General features: G+C 50.2%; 1 protein-coding gene across 5 annotated transcripts; it reads right to left on the bottom strand.

Annotated features, from left to right (window-relative positions):
• Positions 1-16: 16 nt before the first annotated feature.
• PER1 (period circadian regulator 1) lies at positions 17-26,452 on the bottom strand. Of its 5 annotated transcripts, none has more exons than XM_083185512.1 (23): positions 26,003-26,451; positions 13,176-13,468; positions 12,994-13,092; positions 12,719-12,873; positions 12,361-12,482; positions 12,001-12,202; positions 11,470-11,521; positions 8,322-8,464; positions 7,670-7,748; positions 7,456-7,562; positions 7,210-7,363; positions 6,426-6,534; positions 6,171-6,302; positions 5,838-5,949; positions 5,608-5,755; positions 5,360-5,475; positions 5,080-5,265; positions 4,685-4,894; positions 3,842-4,566; positions 3,551-3,707; positions 1,398-1,590; positions 1,159-1,309; positions 17-646 (listed from the first exon to the last, which is right to left on the bottom strand). In XM_083185512.1, exons 2-23 carry the CDS (start codon positions 13,412-13,414, stop codon positions 521-523), a joined length of 3,717 nt encoding a protein of 1,238 aa, XP_083041638.1. In that variant the 5' UTR covers positions 13,415-13,468; positions 26,003-26,451; the 3' UTR covers positions 17-520. The 5 variants fall into 5 exon arrangements, with proteins under 5 accessions (XP_083041638.1, XP_083041639.1, XP_083041636.1 ...); XM_083185513.1 differs by having other exon boundaries at positions 5,838-5,946; XM_083185510.1 differs by having other exon boundaries at positions 5,838-5,946; positions 12,719-13,092; positions 26,003-26,452.
• Between the last annotated feature and the right edge of the window lie 1,080 nt (positions 26,453-27,532).

Raw genomic sequence — 27,532 nt, 5'->3', positions numbered from 1 at the left:
TTACACTCTTATAGAATAAAAAAAACAACAACAGGAGATCTTTATTTACAAAACCGTACAAACAGCGGACAACTCACAGTTGGTCCATACTCCCCAACGCACGTAACCCAACCCTCCCAAACCTTCACACAGCAATGTTAAATTAAACAGTTTACAAAAATATATAATCGAGAAAATAAACATCCATCAGGTTTTTTTTTTTCAACTATGTCCCTATCATCCTTCAAAATGGCAGGTACATGTAGCAGCCATGTTTTTGTAGCACACGATGATGACGCTAGACTGAGCAAAAAAGTTCTATAAGAGCTACATCAGTTCCCAAAGTTCACGTAGAAAAGAGGCGGTGAAACAAGTCCGAGGTGAAACGCATCAGGTTATAATCACATCAGCTCCTCCCCCCCTTCCACTCAAGGCAGCACTGCGTGGTCACTCCAGTCATTCAGGAGAATGAATCATGGTGGAAAGAATATGAATAAGGCAGCTTGAGATTGTCAATGATAAGCTGAGGAATGGGTGACATTCAGCTACATTCCACTTCCCCTCTCGTCTCTTCACCCCCCACTGTACATTCTCCCCCCTCTTCCATCATTATCGACAAATCCAGGTCATCATAGTTGGTTACCTCCGGGGAGCAGCCTGTGCAGGACTGGAGATGACAATAAAGGACAAAGAAGGAAACGTTATACGGTACCGAGTGGTAGGGATTGAAATAAACAAGTACTCTCATCTCTGAAATACGTTTTACTCAAGCAACATGAAATCTTGGATAAATATGACTGTACAGTATATGCATGTTAATTTGGACAGTGGTCTTTTTATGTTGCGCCTGTAATGTGCGTAGAGGGGAGATAGATAGTTTGTTTGGTTAGAACAAATTGAAACGCAACATAAACAAGACACCAGAGGCGGCACTAAGAAAAAGCTCGTAAGCATTTGTCCGACTGCCAGGATGGCCGCTATCATTGCACCCAGATGCATTGTAATAGCGCAACTCTTGTGATGCAAATGGAAATAATCTGATGAATCATGTAATACACAAGGGTCGCTATTGACCAAGAAGACAGACCCAAACAATAACGATAAAACTAATTTAAAAAGCAAATTAAACTGAAGTCACAGTTTGGGAATGAGCAATCACTTATCCAGGTATATACTCACGGCGATGTTGATGACATTGGGTATTTGTCCTCTCCTGACCCAGTGATGCACCTCCCCCAACTCCTTCATCTGCTCCTCACTGAACTTGGGCTGGTTCCTCTGCAGCTGTCTGAGCTTCTCCCGGTCTTCTTGAAGGACCCTTTCAATGTTTCTGTGAGGACCAGTCAGATGAGCCTTAAATAAGATGGAACTACACGGATGCCCTATAGACATTAACATTAAAGACCTAGTGGTCTTACCTTGATGGGATTTGGTAGGACATCATGACTTCATTGTCAGCATTGGCCATCAGCAACCAAAGTGGGTCCTGCATGACGTATCTGATCACCTTCCTCTCTGCCTCCTCTCTCTCCGCCTTCTTGACCCTTAAATCTGTCTCCGACGAATCAATGCTCCCAAAATATTTGCTGGTGTTACTGCTCTCGCTGCTCCCTAGAGGGGATTGGAATGAATTTGTTTAATGATGACCGCGAAAGTGTTCAGATTTATCCTTTCCCCATTTCTAAAAAAATACAATTACAAATTAAAAACATTTTCAGGTTCCTGAGCTACAAGAAGAAGCGGGGGGATTATTCAAAGCGCTAGGGGGCAGTCACTAAAGCAGCTGTCTCATGGGATTTACTCAGTCCCAATAGAACCCAAACAGTAAAAAAACAAGTTACAAAGTGGAGACAACGCTAAGAGTGCTGCGTGCATGTACTAATATAAACTGACACCAATATTATCAAAATTAATTCCTATGCAAAAAATATAAAACAACAGATATAAAATATAAGAATATAGAAAAATCCTTTCAATAATTGAACAAGCTAATGACCGGCCGGTTAGCTGCACTTAAAATTATTAAATAATTAAACGTTTAAAACAGGTATTTAGCATTTATCTATCACATTCAAACATCAGTGGACATAAAACGTATGTAAATAATCATACGAATGCGCTAATCCAGATATAATTAATCTTGCCAGGCTAGTTGTAAGACTTAATTCTCAAAAGACGTCAGATAGATCAGCCCAGTAAAGCAGTAATAGCAAGCTTAAAAGTTCCCCATGTGGTTAATCTTATTTAGTAAGGAGTAAGATTGCCGGCTGAACGATGTTAGTTCAATTTTACCACTCTCGGGAGTGCTTCTAGTCCTCCGTGTATTTAATACGAGCCACGGTGCTTTTGGTAAATCCAGGGCCCTAGAATCCTCTTCCACTTGCCATCAGAGTATCTGTCCTAGTGGACCCTTGGGTTTAGCTTTTCATCAGTTTCCCGTAGGGTGAGGAGGGCAGATAGGCTTGCAGCGGCCGGCCGGCGTGCAGCTGAGCACCGCTTGGTGACATCTCCATTATTTAATAATTTTTATGTGCAGCTAACCGGCCGACCATTAGCTTGTTCAATTATTGAAAGGATTTTTCTGTATTCTTATATTTTATATCTTGATAATATTTGTGTCGGGTCATATAAGTACATGCACGCAGCACTTTTAGCGCCGGTTCACTGACGCGACCAAAATTCTCATTCACTCTCTTGTCATCTCCCGCCTTGACTACTGCAACATCTTTCTCTCTGGGCTACCTCTCACCCGCCTCGCACCTCTCCAATCCATTCTTAACGCTGCTGCTAGGCTCATCTTCCTCTCCCGCCGCTCTACCTCCGCCTCCCCCCTCTGTCTATCTCTTCACTGGCTCCCCATTCCTTTCCGAGTTCTCTTTAAACTCCTCACCACCACCTACAAGGCTCTCTCCTCCTCCACCGCTCCTTACCTCTCTTCACTGATCTCTATCCACACTCCCTCCCGTCCTCTTCGCTCCATCGCTGACCGCCGACTGACCTCTCACCTAATCACCTCCTCCCACTCCCGTGTCCAAGACTTCTCTCGCGCTGCCCCCCTGCACTGGAACAACCTCCCGCCACCCATCAGGCTATCTGATTCCCTTACCTCCTTCAAGCGCTCCCTCAAAACCCACTTTTTCGACTAGCCTATCCCTCCTCCTAACCTCTTTTGATCCTCCTATCCTGCCTCCGTTCCCCTCCGTTCCTACTTATCCTATTGTATTTCGTTCGTCCACCCACCTATTTTTAGTATGTTAACTCTTATGAGCAGGGCCCTCCTTCCTCACGTACTCACCCTACCTCATTACCTCACCTGTGCTCCTGTCCTGTTCTTCCCTTCCTCTAATTCATCTTCAGTCTCCTTGACAATTTTGACACCTACTTCTGAACTGATGCTGATTTTAGTTCTACCAGCTATACCCCTATTCATACTGTATTTTTCAACACACCCTGTACGTTACAGGGTGCATCGATCTTGAAATTCATTTAAACACCTTCAATTATTATCGCATCAGCAGTTGAACTGCGAGATGTGCATCAGCTCATAATGTTCTCTGCAGATTATACTCACTAGTGCCACAAGCAGAAGTGCTACCACCGTTGGATCCCATAGACCCTGAAGCGGCAGATCCGGTGCCAGAAAAGGAGTCCTCATGGAGCAGGAGATCGAGAAGGTCACTGGAGCTGGAGAGAGCATCGTTGTGCGACGATGACTCCTGCTGATCACCCTGAGATGAGGAGCAACGAGAGAGGTCGTTGGTTATAAAGCAAAGAAGGTGGTGTGGTAAAATTGACTGACAGTAGGACAGACAAACATACAGTAAATCAGTGGAGATTTGGAGTAAGCAGAGAATATATTCACCATGCAGTTGTCAGGTTGTCTGTCGTCTTCTCCACTCCCTGACCCAGTATTAGGTCCTCCAACCGTAACATTTCCTGGAGTCGCTACTTTTAGTCCCTTTCCCTCGTCTTCCAAGTCCCATTCCCCTGCTCCTACTGGTGCAACACTGGGCTGCGGTAACTCCTCAAGCTGCAGCAAGTCTAACTGTAGGGGGGAGCTACATCTTGAAGGAAAAAGGCGTTGGGGAGGGGAGGAGGATCGGGAAGGTGGTGGACAAGTCACAATGGGTGCAGGAAATGTAGGAGTTGGAACCTTTGTGGCAGGAGCTTGAGCTTCAGCAGTTGAAGAGAAGGTGGGAAACCCAGACACGCCAGGATAAAAAGGTGGTGCAACTTGGGGAGATTGGAAGAGATAGTTGGGGAGCACCAAAGCCATAATGGGCGTGACCAAAGGGTATCTAGAGAGTGGTTGGTTAGCTTCTGGACCAGGAGCCTGTTGTGGCTGGGGAGGAAACATTGGGAGAGGATAACTAGGTATTGTTGGTGGAGGAGGGGGAAGGAGAGGAGCCTCAGGATGGTGGGATGTAGGTATGGAGCTTGCAGAAGGTTTGCCTTGCTTTGGACGCTTAGCTTTTGATTTTCGACTTTTGCCTCGACGTCCCCCTGTATTTGAACCATCCCTGGATGAGGATGGGAGGTTGCTAGCATAAGTATGATGGTATTGGTGGGTGTGTGAGGTTTTACCACCTGCCAGGGGAGAAAGAGGGGACAAAATTAGGAAAAAAACATCTAAAAGTGCAAACAACTACATCAACCAAAAAAAAAAGTCAAAGGCATCAAAATAACCTCATAATTAAAAACTGACCTCTCAAGCCTCGCTGCTTGTGGTCTTCCCATACGCCAGCAGGTAGAGGGTCAAAAACCCTGAGCTGGCTGAGATTGTGTACTCGGGTGAGGAAGGCCTGCTCCTCTCGCTGAGTGTGAGCTGAAAGAACCTCTTTGGTCAGACCCAATGGCTGTAATGGTGGCGCAGGAGCGGTAGGGCATGACATTTCCTCCAGAGAAACCATTTCAGCTGCAATCAGCCAGGTGTGAAAAAGAAGGACAATGATATGTTATTTCACAAATAAGGGCAGAAGGTTTTCCAAACCAAACAAGGTACACCAGCCATAACTGTATTTGGAGACATGCAAAAATCACAATGGAAGCTTCCCCCATGTCCATAATGGTGCCACTGTCTAGCAGTGTCTAACAATTTACCCGATTCTGGTGGCTTTTTGTCTCCTACATGGACAATAGTGCTGCTGAAGCTTCCTTGGCTTGTGATTGAAATCACACTCTCTGCCTTACTCAGCGGTAGAGACGGCAGAGGGGCGAGAGGGGAGGAGCCCACCGCAGTGGGAGGGGGAGGCAGGTGCTGCTGCCGAGTTGGACCGCTTGAAGGACCTGTAAAGAGTTAAGATGTAAGGACACTTTGAGACCTTCATCAATTCCTATTATCCCTATTCACTTAATGTAAAATGTGCCTCCTTGGACTCACCTTCTTTGTCACTTTCTTCCGTCCTCAGTTTCTCCTCCTCGGAGGTGGAGGAGGTGTAGGAAGAGGAGCCATACTTTCTTTTCACTGTGCTGGGAGCGTTGCAACTTTCCAGGTATCTAAAGAGGAGACCAAGGGAGCGCGTAAGAGAGAGGAAAAGACATTCAGGGTGGATAAAGAGAAGGGGACAAGTCTACAAGAATGAAGGTCGGAAGAGAGGAATCATTGGTCGGCTGGAGGCCACCCCTCACCGAATGATGCTGTCCAAGCAATTAATCTGCTGATAAGAATAGTTTGAGTTCTCTTTTCGTGCCAACTCTTCTGGGATTCTGGGGGTCACAGTATCAGGTGGAGTGTTGTGTACACCAGCTGATGGGGCCGCACGGTGAGGACCAAGGGCTGCAAGAATGAGAGGTCATGTCAGATTACACCTTTGCACCAAGACAAACATTTCCATGTCTCTGGGCGAGCGGTCACATACCTTGAAGATGGCCTCTTTTGTGCTGACGGATCACCCTGGACCCCAGAAACTGCTTCTGACCCTGATTCTTCACCGTATGCACATTCTGGCAGAATTCCTGAAATGTCATCTGCTGGAACAATACAGGCATTTATACCTTACTGTGTGTGACCCAGTAGGGGGAGGGGCATGCTCAAAGCTCCCTGCTGTATATGTCACCCCGCAGGGGGAGGGACAGGCTCATACTTCCACCTCTAGCTGTATAGTGACACATATAGAGGGGGAGCTATAAGTCTCCACCCATTCACTGACGCGGGGGTGGGTCAGAATAAGAGCCTGATTGGTCCTACTTACTGGTTTGGGATTGGTCGCCTCCTCTGTGACCATGGCGTTGCTGTCGCTAGATGAGGCATTGCAGTGGAATGGCTCCTGAGAAATGTTGCTCCCCCCGCTGCCGTTGCCGCCGGAGGTTGTGCTGTGTACCGGCTGTAAGATACAGGTGAAATTAGAGAACAGAAACACCCGGCTACTCGGTGAACACACAGCAACTGAGGTCTACGTCCAGACGGGCCCAGATATGGTTCCACAGCGACACAAACCAGTCCATACCTGCATCAGAATCCGATGAATCTGCTCCGACAGCTCCTGAATGTCGGGGTCCAGAGATTTCAGCTCTGCTCCCTTCGGGGCGGTAAACACATCTTCATTAAGAGGACTTCTGTGGAATAGAGCAATACATGATAGGCCACATCCCCAAATTTTAGCCGAGCATTCGAGTCCCCAATTAAGCATTTCACAAGTTGGGGGGTATAACATAAGTACCAAAGGTGCACGGAGTTCAGCTGCTACAGGGCCCACACCTGAAAGGGACCACCTTCCCTGTCAAAGCGCTATATACATCACCATTGGGAGGTACATATGGACCATTACAGATTGTGGCTACTGTATGGAGCCTACAAACATCTGGTTACGCCACTGTACCACCACTAGGTGGAGAGCCCGCTTCCATGTAGAGCAGGCATGTCCAACGTTGGCCCTCCAGATGTTTTGAAACTACACATCCCAGCATGCTTTGCAATAGTTTTAGCATTCTCTAATAGCAAAACTGTGGCAAAGCATGCTGGGATGTGTAGTTTCACAACATCTGGAGGGCCAACGTTGGACATGCCTGATGTAGAGCTTATCAACCATAACAAGACCATAGGCTGGTGGGGTCTACAACATTACATTATATATATATATATATATATATATATATATATATATATATATATATATATATATATATATATATATATATATATATATAGTAATTTGCAGGAAAGGCATTACCCTACCACAGGCCGATCTCTAATTTTCACTTATATAAATAGTGTGTGAAGGGGTGACTTACGTTCGAACTTTGTGTCGCCCGAGAATGAAGGAAACTTTCCTACTCCACGGATTCACAAAACTGCTCCAGCTCGTGTCGATGGTCACGTACGCCCCTGAGCGGGCACATAGGCGGATGGGAGAGTGGTCGAATGGCTGGCCGGCCTGCTGGAGGACTGAGGAGGGGAAGAACGATGACAGGTAAGATCCAGTCCATTCACCCGGTGAGTTCAGGACATTCATTATTACTTATATTGCAATAATTTACCTTTCTTGTGTATTGCCAGCATTATTGGCCGGTCCTCGGGATGAATAAAGAAGAGAACCGGCATACCGATGAGGTCCTGCGGCAGGTACCCGAGTAGGGGAACAGCTCTGCGGGGAGAAGAGGAAACGTGTGAGAGGTATCGGACAACTGTCCTTACAGGGGTAGAGGCAGAGGGAAAGACAGGAGGACAATAGATGGACGGACAGCGGCTCACCTCTCATCCACCTCCTGGAACATACAGCTCGGAGTATGCTTGGTGGTGAAAATCCTCTTATCTGGGGGGATTCGGGGTGCTGAGGAAAAGGAAGAATCACCGGTCAGACAGACAGATAGACAATACAAAGCCTCCACCTCCTCCCAGTCAGAGGTCACTACAATCTCACATCTATATATAAATAAATGGCCTTTTATATAAAACTACTCCTCCTCTATATGAGGTGAAGTAACGCCAGTGACCACTAGGGGCCACTCGACGGACCAAATGACTCCTTTGTGTGCTAAAAGATGCCATGACAGAAAGTGAAAGCTATTTTTGCAGGGACACCAATTTGTTTCAAACTTGCTGGATATGAAGAGAGAGGGAGCTGTGAAGACAGAGACTGGAGGTAGGAGCAGATGGGGACTGGGGGCGGAGTGGAGAGTTTGTGGGACAAAAACTGTCGCAGCTCAAAGTGCAAGCAAAAACTGTCACAGCTCAAAGTGAAAGTACATTGCAGAAGCTGCCAGTATGACGGGCGTTTAAGTAGTGTGTTATAATCATGCAGTGCTAAAATCCCCTTACACCATAGGCAGGTGCCTGTTCTGCCTGCCCAGCCAGCCAATATCCCTGTACCGCTTACCCTACATCTCCATTCCTGCTCGCTTACCCTCGTATCCGGAGTGTATTTTCTCTGCAATAAGCAGACAGCACGGCTGCCCCTCCGCGTTGTCCGAATCTCGCACCTTCATCAGGTACGGGGTGAGGCGGAACGGGTGATAGCGGAGATTCGGATCCCGCTCTCGGCCCCCACTGAAAACACACACCTGCAATAAGACCAGAGCCGGGGAGACCACAGCAACAAACACAGGGTGCAGGCGGGCAGGTAGCGGGGGGAGGTGTAGGGTGGTATTTACTGGTGTAGTCGTGTGTAGTGCGATTGTGTGACCATATTGAGGGGTTCTCTATCTGTACTTGTGTGGGTTTCCTACAGGTACTCCGCTTTTCTCCCACAACCCAAAAATATACTGGATCCCAACAAATTAACCCTAGAATGTCTGTGTGTGCGTGTACATGTGGTAGGGAATATAGATTGTAAGCTCCACTGGAGCAGGGACTGATGTGAGTGTTCAAATATTCTCTGTAAAGCGCTGCGGAATATGTGTGCGCTATATAAGAAACTGGTAATACATGATAATTGGGCAGCGTGAGAACACCATACTTATTGTGGAAACATATGTAATTAATGCCAGGCCAGAGAAAGGGTTACACAGCGCGGATCTGCAGAGTGGGAGTGTTGTGTGGGTGAGTGACGCAAGATCTGTCACTATGCTAATTAATAGGGGCTTTGTGTTACAGCTGTGCCAGGAGAGAGAATTAAAGAGGGAGGTGAGGGGACAAGGACTTCCGGAGCGTGGGATAGCCTCCTGCCTCAGTCTGTGTGAACAAGCCTGACTCTCCTGTCTCTGTACATGAGTTATATAGAGTCACCAGGGATGTCCATATAAATCTCCTCTCTGTCTGTGTCAGTGTGATAGATCGGCCCGTCCTCTTTGTGTGTGTGTGTGTGTGTGTGTGTGTGTATATACGGTGTGATAGATCGGCCCGTCCTCTGTATGTATATACGGTGTGATAGATCGGCCCGTCCTCTGTGTGTGTGTGTATATACGGTGTGATAGATCGGCCCGTCCTCTGTGTGTGTGTATATACGGTGTGATAGATCGGCCCGTCCTCTCTGTGTATGTATACGGTGTGATAGATCGGCCCGTCCTCTGTGTGTGTGTATATACGGTGTGATAGATCGGCCCGTCCTCTGTGTGTATATACTGTGTGATAGATCGGCCCGTCCTCTGTGTGTATATACGGTGTGATAGATCTGCCCGTCCCCTCTGTGTATATACGGTGTGATAGATCGGCCCGTCCTCTGTGTGTATATACAGTGTGATAAATCGTCCCGTCCTCTCTGTGTATGTATACGGTGTGATAGATCGGCCCGTCCTCTCTGTGTGTATATACGGTGTGATAGATCGGCCCGCCCTCTGTGTGTATATACGGTGTGATAGATCGGCCCGCCCTCTGTGTGTATATACGGTGTGATAGATCGGCCCGTCCTCTGTGTGTGTATATACGTTGTGATAGATCAGTCCGTCCTCTCTGTGTGTATATACGGTGTGATAGATCGGCCCATCCTCTCTGTGTGTATATACGGTGTGATAGATCGGCCCGTCCTCTCTGTGTGTATATACAGTGTGATAGATCGGCCCGCCCTCTCTGTGTGTATATACGGTGTGATAGATCGGCCCGCCCTCTCTGTGTGTATATACGGTGTGATAGATCGGTCCGTCCTCTCTGTGTGTATATACGGTGTGATAGATCGGCCCATCCTCTCTGTGTGTATATACGGTGTGATAGATCGGCCCATCCTCTCTGTGTGTATATACGGTGTGATAGATCGGCCCGTCCTCTCTGTGTATATACGGTGTGATAGATCGGTCCGTCCTCTCTGTGTGTATATACGGTGTGATAGATCGGCCCATCCTCTCTGTGTGTATATACGGTGTGATAGATCGGCCCATCCTCTCTGTGTGTATATACGGTGTGATAGATCGGCCCGTCCTCTCTGTGTATATACGGTGTGATAGATCGGCCCGTCCTCTCTGTGTATATACGGTGTGATAGATCGGCCCGTCCTCTCTGTGTATATACGGTGTGATAGATCGGCCCGTCCTCTCTGTGTGTATATACGGTGTGATAGATCGGCCCATCCTCTCTGTGTGTATATACGGTGTGATAGATCGGCCCGTCCTCTCTGTGTATATACGGTGTGATAGATCGGCCCGTCCTCTCTGTGTATATACGGTGTGATAGATCGGCCCGTCCTCTCTGTGTGTATATACAGTGTGATAGATCGGCCCGTCCTCTCTGTGTGTATATACAGTGTGATAGATCGGCCCGTCCTCTCTGTGTGTATATACGGTGTGATAGATCGGCCCGCCCTCTCTGTGTGTGTATATACGGTGTGATAGATCGGCCCGTCCTCTGTATGTATATACAGTGTGATAGATCGGCCCGTCCTCTCTGTGTGTATATACGGTGTGATAGATCAGCCCGTCCTCTCTGTGTGTATATACGGTGTGATAGATCGGCCCGTCCTCTCTGTGTGTATATACGATGTGATAGATCGGCCCGCCCTCTCTGTGTGTATATACGGTGTAATAGATCGGTCCGTCCTCTCTGTGTGTATATACGGTGTGATAGATCGGCCCGTCCTCTCTGTGTGTATATACGGTGTGATAAATCGGTCCGTCCTCTCTGTGTGTATATACGGTGTGATAGATCGGCCCGTCCTCTCTGTGTGTATATACGGTGTGATAGATCGGCCCGTCCTCTCTGTGTGTATATACGGTGTGATAGATCGGCCCGTCCTTTCTGTGTATATACGATGTGATAGATCGGCCCGTCCTCTGTGTGTGTGTATATACAGTGTGATAGATCGGCCCGTCCTCTGTATGTATATACGGTGTGATAGATCGGCCTGCCCTCTGTGTGTGTGTGTGTATATACGGTGTGATAGATCGGCCCGTCCTCTCTGTGTGTATATACGGTGTGATAGATCGGCCCGTCCTCTGTGTGTATATACGGTGTGATAGATCGGCCCGCCCTCTGTGTGTGTATATACGGTGTGATAGATCGGCCCGTCCTCTCTGTGTGTATATACGATGTGATAGATTGCTCAGGACACAGTACATCTCTCCTGTATGTAAGAAATATGAAATTAATATTTATTTTTCTACCTACCCCAACTTTACAATACCCACCTGATCCGGCAGTATACGGATTTCTCCTGAGTGTAGTCCATTGATGCTGTATCTGTAAGAAAAAAAACATAAAGAGTGTGAGGGACAGGCACATAGGGGGAGGGGCAGGCTCATAGCCCCCTTCTGTCTGTGTCACCCTGCAGGGGGAGGGGCAGGCTCATAGCCCCCTTCTGTCTGTGTCACCCTGCAGGGGGAGGGGCAGGCTCATAGCTCCCTTCTGCCTGTGTCACCCTGCAGGGGGAGGGGCAGGCTCATAGCTCCCTTCTGTCTGTGTCACCCTGCAGGGGGAGGGGCAGGCTCATAGCTCCCTTCTGTCTGTGTCACCCTGCAGGGGGAGGGGCAGGCACATAGCTCCCTTCTGTCTGTGTCACACTGCAGGGGAGGGGCAGGCTCATAGCCCCCTTCTGTCTGTCACACTGCAGGGGGAGGGGCAGGCTCATAGCTCCCTTCTGTCTGTGTCACCCTGCAGGGGGAGGGGCATCTCCCCTTGTATCACTGGGCATCCCTGAATGAGACTTCCGTCTGTCTTACCTCCAGAGGTGCAGCTGCTCCATGACGGCAGATGATAAGGGGCTGTAGAACCATAGAAGACACTGACATCTTGTGGAGCCAGAAACTCTGCAAAGGTTGCCCCCTTAAATACGTCCCTTTTACAGTGAAGGATGTGAGAGGCCTGGTCGGAGATGTACACGATGCGGCCGGTGATGAAAGAGACCGCCACGGAGAAGGTGTCCTAGAGACAGGTAAGAGACAGCAACACTTTGGTTACAGGAGCCGGAATGCATGTCACATTACTAGTAGCTTCGTCCCACATCATTCATCCGTTGCTTAGCAACCACCGGGCATGGCGAGCAACGAGACTAGGCCTGACGTTGTAGCGATGTCACTTACAGGATTCTTCAGGGTGTACTCCGAAGTAACGCTCTCCACCTCGTCTATGGTAAAGCTGGACATGTCCAAGTGGCACGGCTGGGTCTCGTCAATGGTCCATTGCTGGTAGTATTCCTGGTTGGCTGCGAGTACACAATAAATGATCAGTGAGAGCGAGATAACTACCACTCAAGCAGTGGCGAATCCTTAGGGGGGCTGCAGCATAGTTCAAACTACATATAGAGGAGCCACGCCCACTACCACCAACTGTCAGTCCAAACTGACTCACTGTTGCTGCTCCACTATTTGAATTTTGAACTGAGCTGCATCCCCCGCTATCTCAAACTCACAACCGTCGCCACCACCCGCCCTCACTCACCTCGGACTTGTTTGACACAGGAGAGTGCGTACTGCAGGGTGGCGAGGGTCCCCGATTTGCCTTTGCCTCTCTTCTCCGACGGGAGACGTATTTTCAGCTCTTTTAGGGCCTTCATTAGTTCTTTCTGGTTTTTCTCCCGGGCAGACTGTTCGCTGCTACAAGAGGAATGGGGGAAAGAAAACGGTGAGAGGAGCAGACGCAGAGATAGTGGGTGGTGAGCATGGTCCATAGTGGAGAGGGGCAACAGGTGTTTGTAGGGGGAGGGGTGGACTAACCTGCAGCCGCTGGTAGAAGGATTGTCCTGCTCGGAACTCGCACTCAGTAGGCTGTAAGCGATGGAACTGCTGGGAGGTGACAGACTGTGAGAGTTTGTGCTGTGGGTAGAAAAGACACATTATATATAATATATTCAGCTACTGCCGTGTCCAGTAGGAGTCTCCTCATCCCACCAGCTCACCTCTTGCTGCTCTCAGTAGTTTCCAGTATGGCCGAATCCTTCCCGTTGCCGCTCGTGCTGCTGTGTGAGCTCCGGCTCTGCCGTGACTCGTTCCCGTTGGATTCGTTGCCGCTGGACCCATGGCTGTTGGTGTCCGTCTCATCCTGCTGGGTACCCTCCATCTCCCGGGACGACCGGCTTCTCCTCACCCTCTCTCCGAGAGGGGGAGGTGGTTCGCAGGACCCGTTCATCCCCTCCATCTTGGCCAGTCAGTGGCGTGAAGGACCAAAGAACAGATGAAGAATGGAGACGGCCTGGGGGGGGGGGGGAGAGACACGGAAAGAGAATTAGTGACTACGAAGTCAATACACCAGCCAATCAGCTCTTCAGCTTCATGTCATAAAAATGACAGTTAGGGGCCAATTGTCTGGTACTTTATCTCCCTGCTTTATCTCTCCCCAAGGTTTAGTACATAGGGGGCAGATGTATTAAGCCCGGAGAAGAGACAAAATCAAAGGTGGTAACACACCAGCTGATCAGCCCCTAACTGGGTTTTAAAAATGACAGTTATGAGCTGGTTTGGCTGGTGCATTTTCACCTTCAATTTTGATCTCTTCTCCAGGCTTAATACTGTGCATCTGCCTCATTGACCTCCAAGGTGGAGAGACAAGGTGCCAGCCAACCAGCTCCTAACTGCCACATCGCAGCCTGCATTTGAAAAACAGCAGTTAGGAGCTGGTTGGTTGGCACTTTATGTCTCCCTGCTTTATCACTCTTCGAGGGTTAGTAAATCTGCATATGGGGCGTTGCCTATAGTCACCTGTGATGGAGTCACCTGTATGCACATGTCAGTGATGTACAGATATATATTATTATCCAGTAATCACTGCAGCCTGTGTCGGCAATGTATGGTAGGCAGAGTGTTCCAGGTAGAACATTGCACCAGGGTGAGTAATAGTCCCGGGAATACCTGCAAGGAAGCCACGGATTGAGGACACGGACAGGACGCGCCCTCCTCGTGCCCCAGACTCACTCATGTACCCAATAGGACCAGACAAACCAGTTCAATTACACATTCAGGTACATGCTACTCATCATGTACAAAGCGCTGTCTCTGTGCGGCTGGGGAGACGTCTTACAGCAACTGTCTACACAATGGCTACACAAACATGGCCGCCAACAGTCATCAGCCGTCAGATAGTCCCCGACAGCATGCCACCCGCCTAAGTGTCCCTGACAGCATGCCACCCGCCTAAGTGTCCCTGACAGCATGCCACCTGGCAGCCAGACGCCAACAGAGTCAACCAGTGACCAACAGCATGCCACCCACCAGCCAGTGACTGACACCAGCCAGTGACTAACAGCATGCCACCAGCCTGAAGGTCCCTGACAGCATGCCACCCATGCTCCCATAGGATCCACGCCAATCACCATTCTCATCAGCCTGTAGGATGCACAGTAATCTCTCCATCCATCAACCTGTAGGATGCACAGTAATCTCTCCATCCATCAGCCTGTAGGATGCACAGTAATCCCTCCATCAGCCTGTAGGATACACAGTAATCTCTCCATCAGCCTGTAGGATGCACAGTAATCTCTCCATCCATTAGCCTGTAGGATGCACAGTAATCTCTCCATCAGCCTGTAGGATGCACAGTATTCCCTCCATCAGCCTGTAGGATGCACAGTAATCCCTCCATCAGCCTGTAGGATGTACAGTAATCTCTCCATCCATCAGCCTATAGGATGCACAGTAATCTCTCCATCCATCAGCCTATAGGATGCACAGTAATCTCTCCATCCATCAGCCTGTAGGATGCACAGTAATCCCTCCATCAGCCTGTAGGATGCACAGTAATCTTTCCATCCATCAGCCTGTAGGATGCACAGTAATCTCTCCATCCATCAGCCTGTAGGGTGCACAGTAATCTCTTCATCCATCAACCTGTAGGATGCACAGTAATCTCTTCATCCATCAACCTGTAGGATGCACAGTAATCTCTCCATCCATTAGCCTGTAGGATGCACAGTAATCCCTCCATCAGCTTGTAGGATACACAGTAATCTCTCCATCAGCCTGTAGGATGTACAGTAATCTCTCCATCCATTAGCCTATAGGATGCACAGTAATCTCTCCATCCATCAGCCTATAGGATGCACAGTAATCTCTCCATCCATCAGCCTATAGGATGCACAGTAATCTCTCCATCCATCAGCCTGTAGGATGCACATTACTCTCTCTATCCATCATCCTATACGATGCACAGTAAGCTCTCCATGAGCCAGTAGGATGCAAAGTAATCTCTCCATCAGCCTGTAGGATGCACAGTAATCTCTCCATCCATCAGCCTGTAGGATGCACAGTAATCTCTCCATCCATCAGCCTGTAGGATGCACAGTCATCTCTCTATCAACTTGTAGGATGCACAGTAATCTCTCCATCAGCCTATACGATGCACAGTAATCTCTCCATCAGAGATTTTGGTACTTATGTACTAACTGGGCTGCCGATTTTGAAATTGGGTCCATCGCATCGCATCGGACCATATCGCATGCGATGGACCCGATTTTTCCATAGGATTCAATGTTAAAATGGACTGAGTCCATTTTAACATGGAATTCAATGGGAAAAGGGGTCCTTTTCATACCCCTACTATCCAAGTGGGCATGGAGTTGGATATAAACCTGTGGAGAGCTTACCGAGCCCCGCGAGGGGACACAGAATACCGTCCGCTCGCCACGCTTCGGGCTCGGTGGCTCGCTACGCTCGCCACAGGTTTATATCCAACTCCATGCCCACTTGGATAGTAGGGGTATGAAAAGGACCCCTTTTTCCCATTGAATTCCATGTTAAAATGGACTCAGTCCATTTTAACATTGAATCCTATGGAAAAATCGGGTCATCGCATCGCATGCGATATGGTCGTATGCGATCCGATATCGCATCGCATCTGATTGTATGCCTTAAGTTAAGGCATACAATCAAAAAATCGGCAGCCCAGATAATACATAAGTACCGAGATTTTTATACGTGGTGCCCTCCTCCTCCTCCCAATAACATGCACCAATATATTTTGAAGCCTATGGTACTGTATGTACAGTTCATTCATTTGCGATAGACATGGGAAGCTCACCATCAAATGATGAATCCACCATTGAATATTTTGAAGCGAAAAAAATTCATATGATTTGCGCATGCGCAAACATCTGCAACGTGACCGGGCGGGACTGGGGGCAGGACCATCGCAACGCCATCACATTTTTACCATTTGATGGTGGCAAACATCGGAATGCATTCATCAAACAGTAGAAATACTGCTATCAGAACAAAAATTGTGCCGAATCATCGCTATGTACAGATACCCCCTCTGTACAGCACAGGGGGAGGCACAGGTCTCTCAGTCCCAGGGGCACCTATGTACAGATACCCCCTCTGTACAGCACAGGGGAAGGCACAGGTCTCTCAGTCCCAGGGGCACCTATGTACAGATACCCCCTCTGTACAGCACAGGGGGAGGCACAGGTCTCTCAGTCCCCGGGGCACCTATGTACAGGTACCCCCTCTGTCCAGCACAGGAGGAGGCACAGGTCTCTCTCAGTCCCAGGGGCACCTATGTACAGATACCCCCTCTGTACAGCACAGGGGGAGGCACAGGTCTCTCAGTCCCCGGGGCACCTATGTACAGATGCCCCCTCTGTACAGCACAGGGGGAGGCACAGGTCTCTCAGTCCCAGGGGCACCTATGTACAGATACCCCCTCTGTACAGCACAGGAGGAGGCACAGGTCTCTCAGTCCCGGGGCACCTATGTACAGATACCCCCTCTGTACAGCACAGGGGGAGGCACAGGTCTCTCTCAGTCCCAGGGGCACCTATGTACAGGTACCCCCTCTGTCCAGCACAGGAGGAGGCACAGGTCTCTCTCAGTCCCAGGGGCACCTATGTACAGATACCCCCTCTGTCCAGCACAGGAGGAGGCACAGGTCTCTCTCAGTCCCAGGGGCACCTATGTACAGATACCCCCTCTGTACAGCACAGGAGGAGGCACAGGTCTCTCAGTCCCAGGGGCACCTATGTACAGATACCCCCTCTGTACAGCACAGGGGGAGGCACAGGTCTCTCAGTCCCAGGGGCACCTATGTACAGATACCCCCTCTGTACAGCACAGGGGGAGGCACAGGTCTCTCAGTCCCCGGGGCACCTATGTACAGGTACCCCCTCTGTCCAGCACAGGAGGAGGCACAGGTCTCTCTCAGTCCCAGGGGCACCTATGTACAGATACCCCCTCTGTACAGCACAGGGGGAGGCACAGGTCTCTCAGTCCCAGGGGCACCTATGTACTGATACCCCCTCTGTCCAGCACAGGAGGAGGCACAGGTCTCTCTCAGTCCCAGGGGCACCTATGTACAGATACCCCCTCTGTACAGCACAGGGGAGGCACAGGTCTCTCTCAGTCCCCGGGGCACCTATGTACAGATACCCCCTCTGTACATCACAGGGGGAGGCACAGGTCTCTCTCAGTCCCCGGGGCACCTATGTACAGATACCCCCTCTGTACAGCACAGGGGGAGGCACAGGTCTCTCAGTCCCCGGGGCACCTATGTACAGATACCCCCTCTGTACATCACAGGGGGAGGCATAGGTCTCTCTCAGTCCCCGGGGTACCTATGTACAGATACCCCCTCTGTACAGCACAGGAGGAGGCACAGGTCTCTCTCAGTCCCCGGGGTACCTATGTACAGATGCCCCCTCTGTACAACACAGGGGGAGGCACAGGTCTCTCTCAGTCCCCGGGGCACCTATGTACAGATGCCCCCTCTGTACAGCACAGGGGGAGGCACAGGTCTCTCTCAGTCCCCGGGGCACCTATGTACAGATGCCCCCTCTGTACAGCACAGGAGGAGGCACAGGTCTCTCTCAGTCCCCGGGGCACCTATGTACAGATGCCCCCTCTGTAAAGCACAGGAGGAGGCACAGATCTCTCTCAGTCCCCGGGGCACCTATGTACAGATACCCCCTCTGTACAGCACAGGGGGAGGCACAGGTCTCTCTCAGTCCCAGGGGCACCTATGTACAGATGCCCCCTCTGTACAGCACAGGAGGAGGCACAGGTCTCTCTCAGTCCCCTGGGCACCTATGTACAGATGCCCCCTCTGTACAGCACAGGAGGAGGCACAGGTCTCTCTCAGTCCCCGGGGAACCTATGTACAGATGCCCCCTCTGTACAGCACAGGGGGAGGCACAGGTCTCTCTCAGTCCCCGGGGAACCTATGTACAGATGCCCCCTCTGTACAGCACAGGGGGAGGCACAGGTCTCTCTCAGTCCCCGGGGCACCTATGTACAGATGCCCCCTCTGTACAGCACAGGGGGAGGCACAGGTCTCTCTCAGTCCCCGGGGAACCTATGTACAGATGCCCCCTCTGTACAGCACAGGTCTCTCTCAGTCCCCGGGGAACCTATGTACAGATACCCCCTCTGTACAGCACAGGGGGAGGCACAGGTCTCTCTAAGTTCCCGAGACACCTATGTACAGATGCCCCCTCTGTACAGCACAGGAGGAGGCACAGGTCTCTCGATGGGACCACCAGTAGCAGAATCTCCTCTGTCACCACCTGTTGTCCAGCTCTGCTGTACCCTCCTCCCAGCCCATCTCTCCCACAGTCCTGGGTCCCTTGGGCAGTATGACTGGCAGCAATGGGGCACAGTGGCCTTCTCCCATGCACCACAGGGGCCACATCACCGTCTCACGGGTCCACAGGGATGATGCACCCCTGTCATACACTGTCCCCCTTCCAGTCCATGCATTTCCCCCAGGCAAGTCCTTGGAGCAGGGCGGTCTCCTCTCCCAGGTAGGGGTGGGTGCACCAGGTGCCCGTCTCACCCCCCAGTCTCACTCCAGGGGCTCCAGCACTCCGTCCCTCACCTTCTCTGTCTCATTCTCTGCTGTGTCTCACGTCTTCCCTCTCTCAAGTCGTCTCCCAGTCTACTACACATCACCCTGATCTCTCCCAGCTCTGTCCTCCTGCCGGCCCCTCCCATGCTGCGCTCCCATAGGCCACCAGCCCTGCGATGTCACCACCCCACCCTGTGAGGTAATCACCCCACACGTGGATGGCAGTGCTGGCCCCCCTTCTCGCTGCTCCCTGATTGGATGCAGCGGTGGGCCAATCGCAGCGCCGCTCCTGCATAACATGCAAATATGGAACATGTTCCTGCCACAGATTAACCCTTCCCCTGCCGGAGAGCTCCATAGGTTCAATACATCTCATCAATCAAGGACCAATGTCTCACTTGGCGGCCTGCATAGAACGCAGAGCGTTTCCCCTTTACCCCCCACCGTGGTTATAGAACACAGAGCATTGCACCTTTACCCCCACCGTGGTTATAGAACACAGAGCGTTTCCCCTTTACCCCCACCGTGGTTATAGAACGCACAGCATTGCACCTTTACCCCCACCGTGGTTATAGAACGCAGAGCGTTTCCCCTTTACCCCCACCGTGGTTATAGAACACAGAGCATTGCACCTTTACCCCCACCGTGGTTATAGAACGCAGAGCGTTTCCCCTTTACCCCCACCGTGGTTATAGAACACAGAGCATTGCACCTTTACCCCCACCGTGGTTATAGAACGCAGAGCGTTTCGCCTTTACCCCACCGTGGTTATAGAAAGCCGAGGATTAAACCTTTACCCCCCACCGTGGTGCTAGAACGCAGAGCGTTGCTCCTTTACCCCCACCGTGGTTATGGAACGCAGAGCATTTCACCTTTACCCCCACCGTGGTTATAGAACGCAGAGCATTGCACCTTTACCCCCACCATGGTGCTAGAACGCAGAGCGTTTCCCCTTTACCCCCACCGTGGTTATAGAACACAGAGCATTGTATCTTTACCCCCACCGTGGTTATAGAACACAGAGCATTGCACCTTTACTCCCCACCATGGTGCTAGAATGCAGAGCGTTTCACCTTTACCCCCACCGTGGTTATTGAATGCAGAGCATTGCACCTTTACCCCCATAGGTGGTTATTGAATGCACAGCATTGCACCTTTTAATCTTGCCAGGGCCTATCTGGCAGCATCAGCAGAGCATTGCACCATTAACCCTTCACCTGCCAACTCTAGAGAGTACACTCGGCCTACAGAAGAGACACACCCAGAGAGAGACAGTCAGACAGAGGGAATGTGCCAAGGACATAGTGTTCCAGGGAAAACAAACACATAGGAGGAGTTGAGAGAGACAGCAATAGACAGAGATGCGGAAACATAGGAGGGGAGCTGTATCAAGGCTGGGAGAGAGATAAAGCAACCAATCAGCTTCTAGTTATCATTTCATAGAGAGCGAGAGGGGCGGAGGCTGCGGGCAGCTGAGGGTATCCCCGGGTGATGTAACCTGTGCTGTCAGGTAGCTGTGCTCTCTCAGGTTACCAGCCCTTACATAAAGGAATGCCGGGGAGGGGGCAGCACGGTCCCTGGTGTAATGATAGGGCCTTATATAAAGTGACATTATGTAAAGTGTGTAGGACAGTGGTGAGGAGACAATGTGAGGATGGTATCAGATAAAGCAGCTCCCATTACTGCACAAGCCGGCCTCATATGTCTATGCTGTATTATCCTGGGCGGTTATGTAATACATGTGCACAAGTACATCAGTGCACCCGACAGGGGAACCGAGCCTCTTTATGTGCCCGACACTGGAACTGAGCCTCCCTATGTGCCCGACAAGGGAACCGAGCCTCTTTATGTGCCCGACACTGGAACTGAGCCTCCCTATGTGCCCGACAGGGGAACCGAGCCTCCCTATGTGCCCGACAGGGGAACCGAGCCTCTGTATGTGCCCGACACGGGAACCGAGCCTCTGTATGTGCCCGACAGGGGAACCGAGCCTCCCTATGTGCCCGACAGGGGAACCGAGCCTCTGTATGTGCCCGACAGGGGAACCGAGCCTCTGTATGTGCCCGATAGGGGAACCGAGCCTCCCTATGTGCCCGACAGGGGAACCGAGCCTCTGTATGTGCCCGACAGGGGAACCGAGCCTCTGTATGTGCCCGACATGGGAACCGAGCCTCCCTATGTGCCCGACAGGGGAACCGAGCCTCTGTATGTGCCCGACAGGGGAATCGAGCCTCTGTATGTGCCCGACATGGGAACTGAGCCTCCCTATGTGCCCGACACTGGAACCGAGCCTCTCTATGTGCCCGACACTGGAACTGAGCCTCCCTATGTGCCCGACACGGGAACTGAGCCTCTGTATGTGCCCGACACTGTTACCGAGCCTCCCTATGTGCCCGACAGGGGAACCGAGCCTCTGTATGTGCCCGACATGGGAACCGAGCCTCGCTATGTGCCCGACACTGGAACTGAGCCTCCCTATGTGCCCGACACGGTAACCAAGCCTCCCTATGTGCCCGACACGGGAACCGAGCCTCCCTATGTGCCCGACAGAGGAACCGAGCCTTGGTATGTGCCCGACAAGGGGACCGAGCCTCTGTATGTGCCCGACACGGGAATCGAGCCTCCCTATGTGCCCGACAGGGGAACCGAGCCTCGGTATGTGCCCGACACGGGGACCGAGCCTCTGTATGTGCCCGACACGGGAATCGAGCCTCCCTATGTGCCCGACAGGGGAACCGAGCCTCTGTATGTGCCCGACACAGGAACCGAGCCTCCGTATGTGCCCGACATGGGAACCGAGCCTCCCTATGTGCCCGACAGGGGAACCAAGCCTCTCTATGTGCCCGACATGGGAACTGAGCCTCCCTATGTGCCCGACACGGGAACCGAGCCTCTGTATGTGCCCGACACTGGAACCGAGCCTCTGTATGTGCCCGACACTGGAACCGAGCCTCTCTTTGTGCCCGACACGGGAACCGAGCCTCTCTATGTGCCCAACACGGGAACCGAGCCTCTGTATGTGCCCGACATGGGAACCGAGCCTCTCTTTGTGCCTGATACGGGAACCAAGCCTCTCTATGTGCCCGACACAGGAACCAAGCCTCTCTATGTGCCCTACATGGGAACCGAGCCTTTCTATGTGCCCGACACGGGAACCGAGCCTCTCAATGTGCCCGACAAGGGAACCGGCCTCTCTATGTGCCCAACATGGGAACCGAACCTCTCTATGTGCCCGACACGGGAACCGAGCCTCTCTAGGTGCCCGACACGGGAACCGAGCCTCTCAATGTGCCCGACAAGGGAACCGGCCTCTCTATGTGCCCAACATGGGAACCGGCCTCTCTATGTGCCCAACATGGGAACCGGCCTCTCTATGTGCCCAACATGGGAACCGAGCCTCCCAATGTGCCCAACACAGGCACAGAGTCTCCGTATGTGCCTGACACTGTTACCAAGCTTCCCTGTGTACCCATCACAGGTGCCAAACCTCCTTATGTGCCCACCACTGGTACCAAGCCTCCCTATGTACCCACTACAGGTGCCAAACCTCCCTATGTGCCCGTCACAGGTACCAAGAGATGGGGGATTCTCTTTTCCGTGGATTTGCCACGAAACTTCTATCTAGCGGTTATATTCCGCTTAGGGACCAACGTTCTCAACCTGTGGACCCGACAGATCGGTATTAGCTCTCCCGGTAAATGGGTTACCCATAAACCAGCCTCCCGCCACGTTCGCCAAGTTTTTATAAAAGATAAAACATTTCCTACAAGAATACAAACAGACGCTAAAGGGCCTATTCTGCAAACTCGGGTCTGGAACCATGTTGGCATCAGTGTGTGAGGATGACCCACTGGGTTCTGGGATAAATGGTCTACTATGTCTGCCATCAATGGTCGACAGTGGGTATGTCGACACCTAGGAATGGTCAACATATGCTAGGTGACACTGACAGGTTGACACAAGAGAAAAAAGTCAACACTATTTTTTTCCTGGTTTTGTGTCCATATTGACATATGTCGACATGGACACCCTATAAATGTACCGCCTCTGCCCACCATGCTGCGCACTGTTATATTCCTCCTCACCGTCCACTGGGATGGTAAAGTATGAACGTCAGTAAAAAAAAATGGCAAAAAACGTGTGTCGACCTTTCCTGCATCGACCATGTTCATGTTGACCTTTTTGCTTGTGTCACCCTCCTGTCAATGCCGATCTAGTGTATGTCGACCATTCTTAAGTGTCAAACTACTCATTAGCGTTCAACCTAGTGATTGTCGACGTAGACATTGTCGATTATGCTGTACAAGTGTGCGGTGAGATCATTGGAGCGGGGGACACGCCACTGCCATCCTCTGATTGGTGGCTTTGAATGCCTGGGGTGGGCATGCATGCTTAGATATAGGAACCTAGGCTAGGTCCTCTGCGAGCTGCATCCTCTCCCTGCGCCCATGCTAATGAGCCGATGACACGGGTGCGGGGGGCAGGCAGCTGACATCACCGGATGCCAGCCGCCCGCCCACTTCCTTCTGAACGTGCACGCATATGTAAAGTTGCTCAAATTATCCTTACCTTTTGCGTGGACGTTCCACATCATTTGATGGTCGCCGACCAGCAGATGATGTGGGTGTTCCCCTGCGCGCTGTAAAACACCCATTTGCAGCCAGTGCGAATAGACGCGCCTTGTGAATGGTGGGCCGGCGTAGCACCATTCCGCAAGGCGGGGTTAGGTTGATTCATCCGAGCAAACCAACCGGAATAACCTCCAAGGTGTGTGAGGATGCACAGCGCACACAAGGATGGGGACACCGTGTTATCTGATAGAGAATAATGTGTTACATAACAGGTGCCGGCGTGACATAATGAGAGGGGAAGGGAGGGGGGGGGGGTATATTACAGGAGGGGGGGGGGGGGGTATGGAAGATTGCCAAATACTAATTACAGCAGCGTAGTGAGAGAGGGGGGGGGGGTCAGAGAAGGTGAAAGGTGGGGTGACATTTAAAGGGAAGGATAGCATCAATCAGCAGCACCCATGATGGTCAGATCCCTGCGTATTCGTGTAACGGATAATTGGGACCTTTACAATTGCACTGGTTGTCTAATATGGATTAAAAAACAAAACACAATAATAATATTATTTTGTTGAATAGCCCTCCAGCTGTTGTAGAACTACATATCCCAGCATGCCCTGCTGTAGATTTGCTATTTGGCCAAGCGTGACTGTAGTGTCGTGATTTCAGTAAGGTTCAATTTACTAAAGCTTATTTAAAAAAAATAAGAGTCGATGTTCCCATAGCAACCAAGCTGAGTCCGTCTATCATTTCCTGGGAAGCAACAGAGAAATTGTAGACAGAAGATGATGGTTGCTAAGGGTAACATGACATCTTTTCATTATTTTTTTTTAAGCGTTAGTAAATTTACCCCTAAGTGTAATGTAAAAAAAAAAAAATACAGATGATTATAATAATAATAGTAATAAGTTTATTTATTATTTATCACTCTTTTCGCCAATAGCACTGAAGGCTAAGGAAATGTATACAGTACAGGGAACTCAGGGCCTGATTCAGATTTGTTCGAAAAAATTCGCAGCCGATCTGAACATTGGTAAACCGCCCATGATGCGCTGTGCACGCGGTCCCCTAGCTCGGACCGTGCAAAGACTACCCTTCACTGGCCGTACGCTGGGTGACTGATCGGCGGGGGGCGTTCCGGGGCGGACCAACCCCCCGGCGTTTCACGTGCCCACAAAAACGGTGGCATTGCCCTGACTCTGTGTGTAGGTCAACAGGTTGACCGCTATTGGTCGACAGTCAAAATGTCGACACGTGCATCAGGTCAAAACGTTAACACAAAGCAAAATGTCGACATAAAACGGTCAACATGGTAAAAGGTCGACATGAGCTTTTCACGTGTTTTTGTGTCTACGTCAGCCTAGGCCGACGTGGACACCGGATAAGTGTATCGCGTCCCCTCACTACGCTTTGGGCGCGCTATTATATTCTCCTTCTGCGCCTATTGGGATAGTATGAACAAGTGGTTTAAAAAAAAAAACCGCCAAAAAAAGTCGACCTTTTTTTCCTGTTGACATTTTCACCAAGAAAAAAGGTTGACATACCATATATACCATACGCATACCATATATAAATAAACATGCATACCATAATAAACCACTGTGGAATAATGAAAAATATATATATATATAATATTATAATAATAATAATAATATAAATATATTTATTAGAATATTTTGATAACATTTTTGGGTTTTCCTTTCTTTTTGTGTGCAGCCTTTGTCTAAATGTCGTGTTTTGGAGGTAATGGGGTAATGGGGGGAGGGGTGGGGTTGGTGGGGAGGGGGGCTGTGAGTCTAATGCAGAATCAATAGAGCTGCCGCTGAGATATAATACTCTCCAGAAAAATCCATTATCTACCGACAAGACTAATAATGGGGGATAGATGGCATTTGGGGGGAGGATAAACAGAACGGAAGCACTTAGGGGAAATCTTATTTTTCCTTGTAACACAACAAATATAATCAGTAGCAAGTGGCAGTATATAAATGGAGGCGGTAAGACTATGGGGGGGGGGGGGCAATAATCTTACATAACTAGCGGCATTGGCATATTCTCTGATTCTGAAATGAAGCATTAACCCTTTGCAGTCCAAATGTTTTTTGTTTGTTTTTGCAATTCCAACAGTATGGTTTACAATTTTTAAATTCATTGTCATTTTTTTTCTTATTAATTATATATTATTATTATTATTATTATTATTCAAAAATGGTCTACAGTACAGTGAATGTTGAACGATGTTAATGTTCTTATTTTAAAGCGTCTCACCATTGGATCTGCTTCTAGCGCTAGGGCTGTTGAGCCTGACTGGACCGTTGGACCTGAAAGGGTTAACAGTTCTAGCACCAGTACTGCATTGCCCGAATGATATAGCAGAAGGACTTACTGTGTCTGGCTCGCCGGCGGTCCAGGCGTGGGTGGGATCCTTGGCTGCTGCCGCTGTCTACAAGAGATTGCCTTATGTACAGGTGGTCCAGGTCACAACGCTACCTGTAGTGTAGACCTCGCCCCCTTTAACCCCGCCCAGCTGTCACTCCACCTCTCTCACTTTAACAGAGATTCTTGTCTTCTTAAGACCCCCTGCACTGTACTTGTCTCTTTAAGTCCCTCCGCACTGTACTTGCCTCCTTAATACCCCCCCACTGTACTTGTCTCCTTAGGACCCCCTACTGTACTTGTCTCCTTAGGACCCACTGCACAGTCCTTGTCTTCTTAGGACCCACTGCACTGTCCTTGTACTTCTCTCTCCAGGTCTTCAGCTTGGCCTGTCTCCCTTGTACCCCTCCTCTGACTGCTGTGTACAGTTAGGTACCAGTCCCTGCCATTCCCAACTCCACGTGAGAGTGTAGCAGTGAGTCACACACCCTCTGCGCGGATTGGCTGTCCCAGTTGTTTGCACACACCCTCCAAGCTCTGACTGGCTGTGGGGAGAGCAGGATCACAGGGATGTGTGCAAACACGTGTGGTACACAGTGACAGGATAACACAAAGACAGCACATGGTGTGGCACACAGCTCTGCAACCCGCCACTGTCACAGCTACACATCTCTGGCACTGTCTTACACAACGGCGCAACCCTGCACGGAGTTACAAAACTGCACACAACCAAGTGCAGTGTTACACAATTGCACATTTTCAGCATTGTGTTACATGGCTACATAACCCAGCACGGTGTTATGCAACTGTGCAACCAGCGCCGTCACACAACTATACAACCAAGCAAGGTGTTACACAACTGCACAGCTCTAGTATTGTTACACAACTACACAACCCACCACTGTCTGACAAAAGTAGACAGCCTGACACAACTACACAACCCGCTACTGTCTGACACAACTTTCCAACCTAGCACTGTGACACATAGATAAGCATCTCCACCACAATGACACAACTATGACACCGGCATTGTGTGACAAGTTATACATTCTGCCACTGTGTAACACAACTACACATATCAGCACTTTGCGACACAACAATGCATATCTAATACTGTGACGCAGCTACACAACCCACCGCTGTCTGATACAGCTATACAAGCTGGCCCTGAGTCACAAAGCTACAAGTCTCAGTGACACAACTACACAAACCAGCAATGTGTGACACCGCTATACAAACTGCTACTGTGTGATATAACTACACAAGCCAGCAATGTGTGACGCAACTACACACCTGGCACTGTGTTACACTAATACACAGTCTAAGTGCTGTGTGACAAAACTACACAACCCAGGACTGCGCCACACAACTACCCACAAATCCTCTGCTCAGCATGACTAAACGCACAAATAAACATCCCCAGCCCCTGTGCGTCACAACTGTATATGATCAGCAATATGTAACACAACTACTACACCTCTAGCACTGTGCAACACAACTACACATCACCAGCACTGTGAAACACAACTACAGATTACCA

The sequence above is a fragment of the Crinia signifera genome, chromosome 4 (assembly GCF_055691185.1).
Source record: "Crinia signifera chromosome 4, ASM5569118v1, whole genome shotgun sequence".
Lineage (NCBI taxonomy): Eukaryota > Metazoa > Chordata > Amphibia > Anura > Myobatrachidae > Crinia > Crinia signifera.
The sequence above is the reverse complement of the archived record's forward strand: the minus strand, read 5'-3'. Positions and strand labels throughout refer to the sequence as shown.

What these genes read in the sequence shown, in the direction of transcription:
- PER1 (XM_083185510.1), bottom strand. Translation starts at nt 13,414, where the DNA reads ATGGAGGGGATGAACGGGTCCTGCGAACCACCTCCCCCTCTCGGAGAG. An exon ending in GGAAGAAAGTGACAAAGAAG is followed by an intron (nt 5,266 to 5,359) that starts GTGAGTCCAAGG and finishes AACTCTTTACAG; the next exon opens with GTCCTTCAAGCGGTCCAACT. An exon ending in CAAGCAGCGAGGCTTGAGAG is followed by an intron (nt 4,567 to 4,684) that starts GTCAGTTTTTAA and finishes CTCCCCTGGCAG; the next exon opens with GTGGTAAAACCTCACACACC.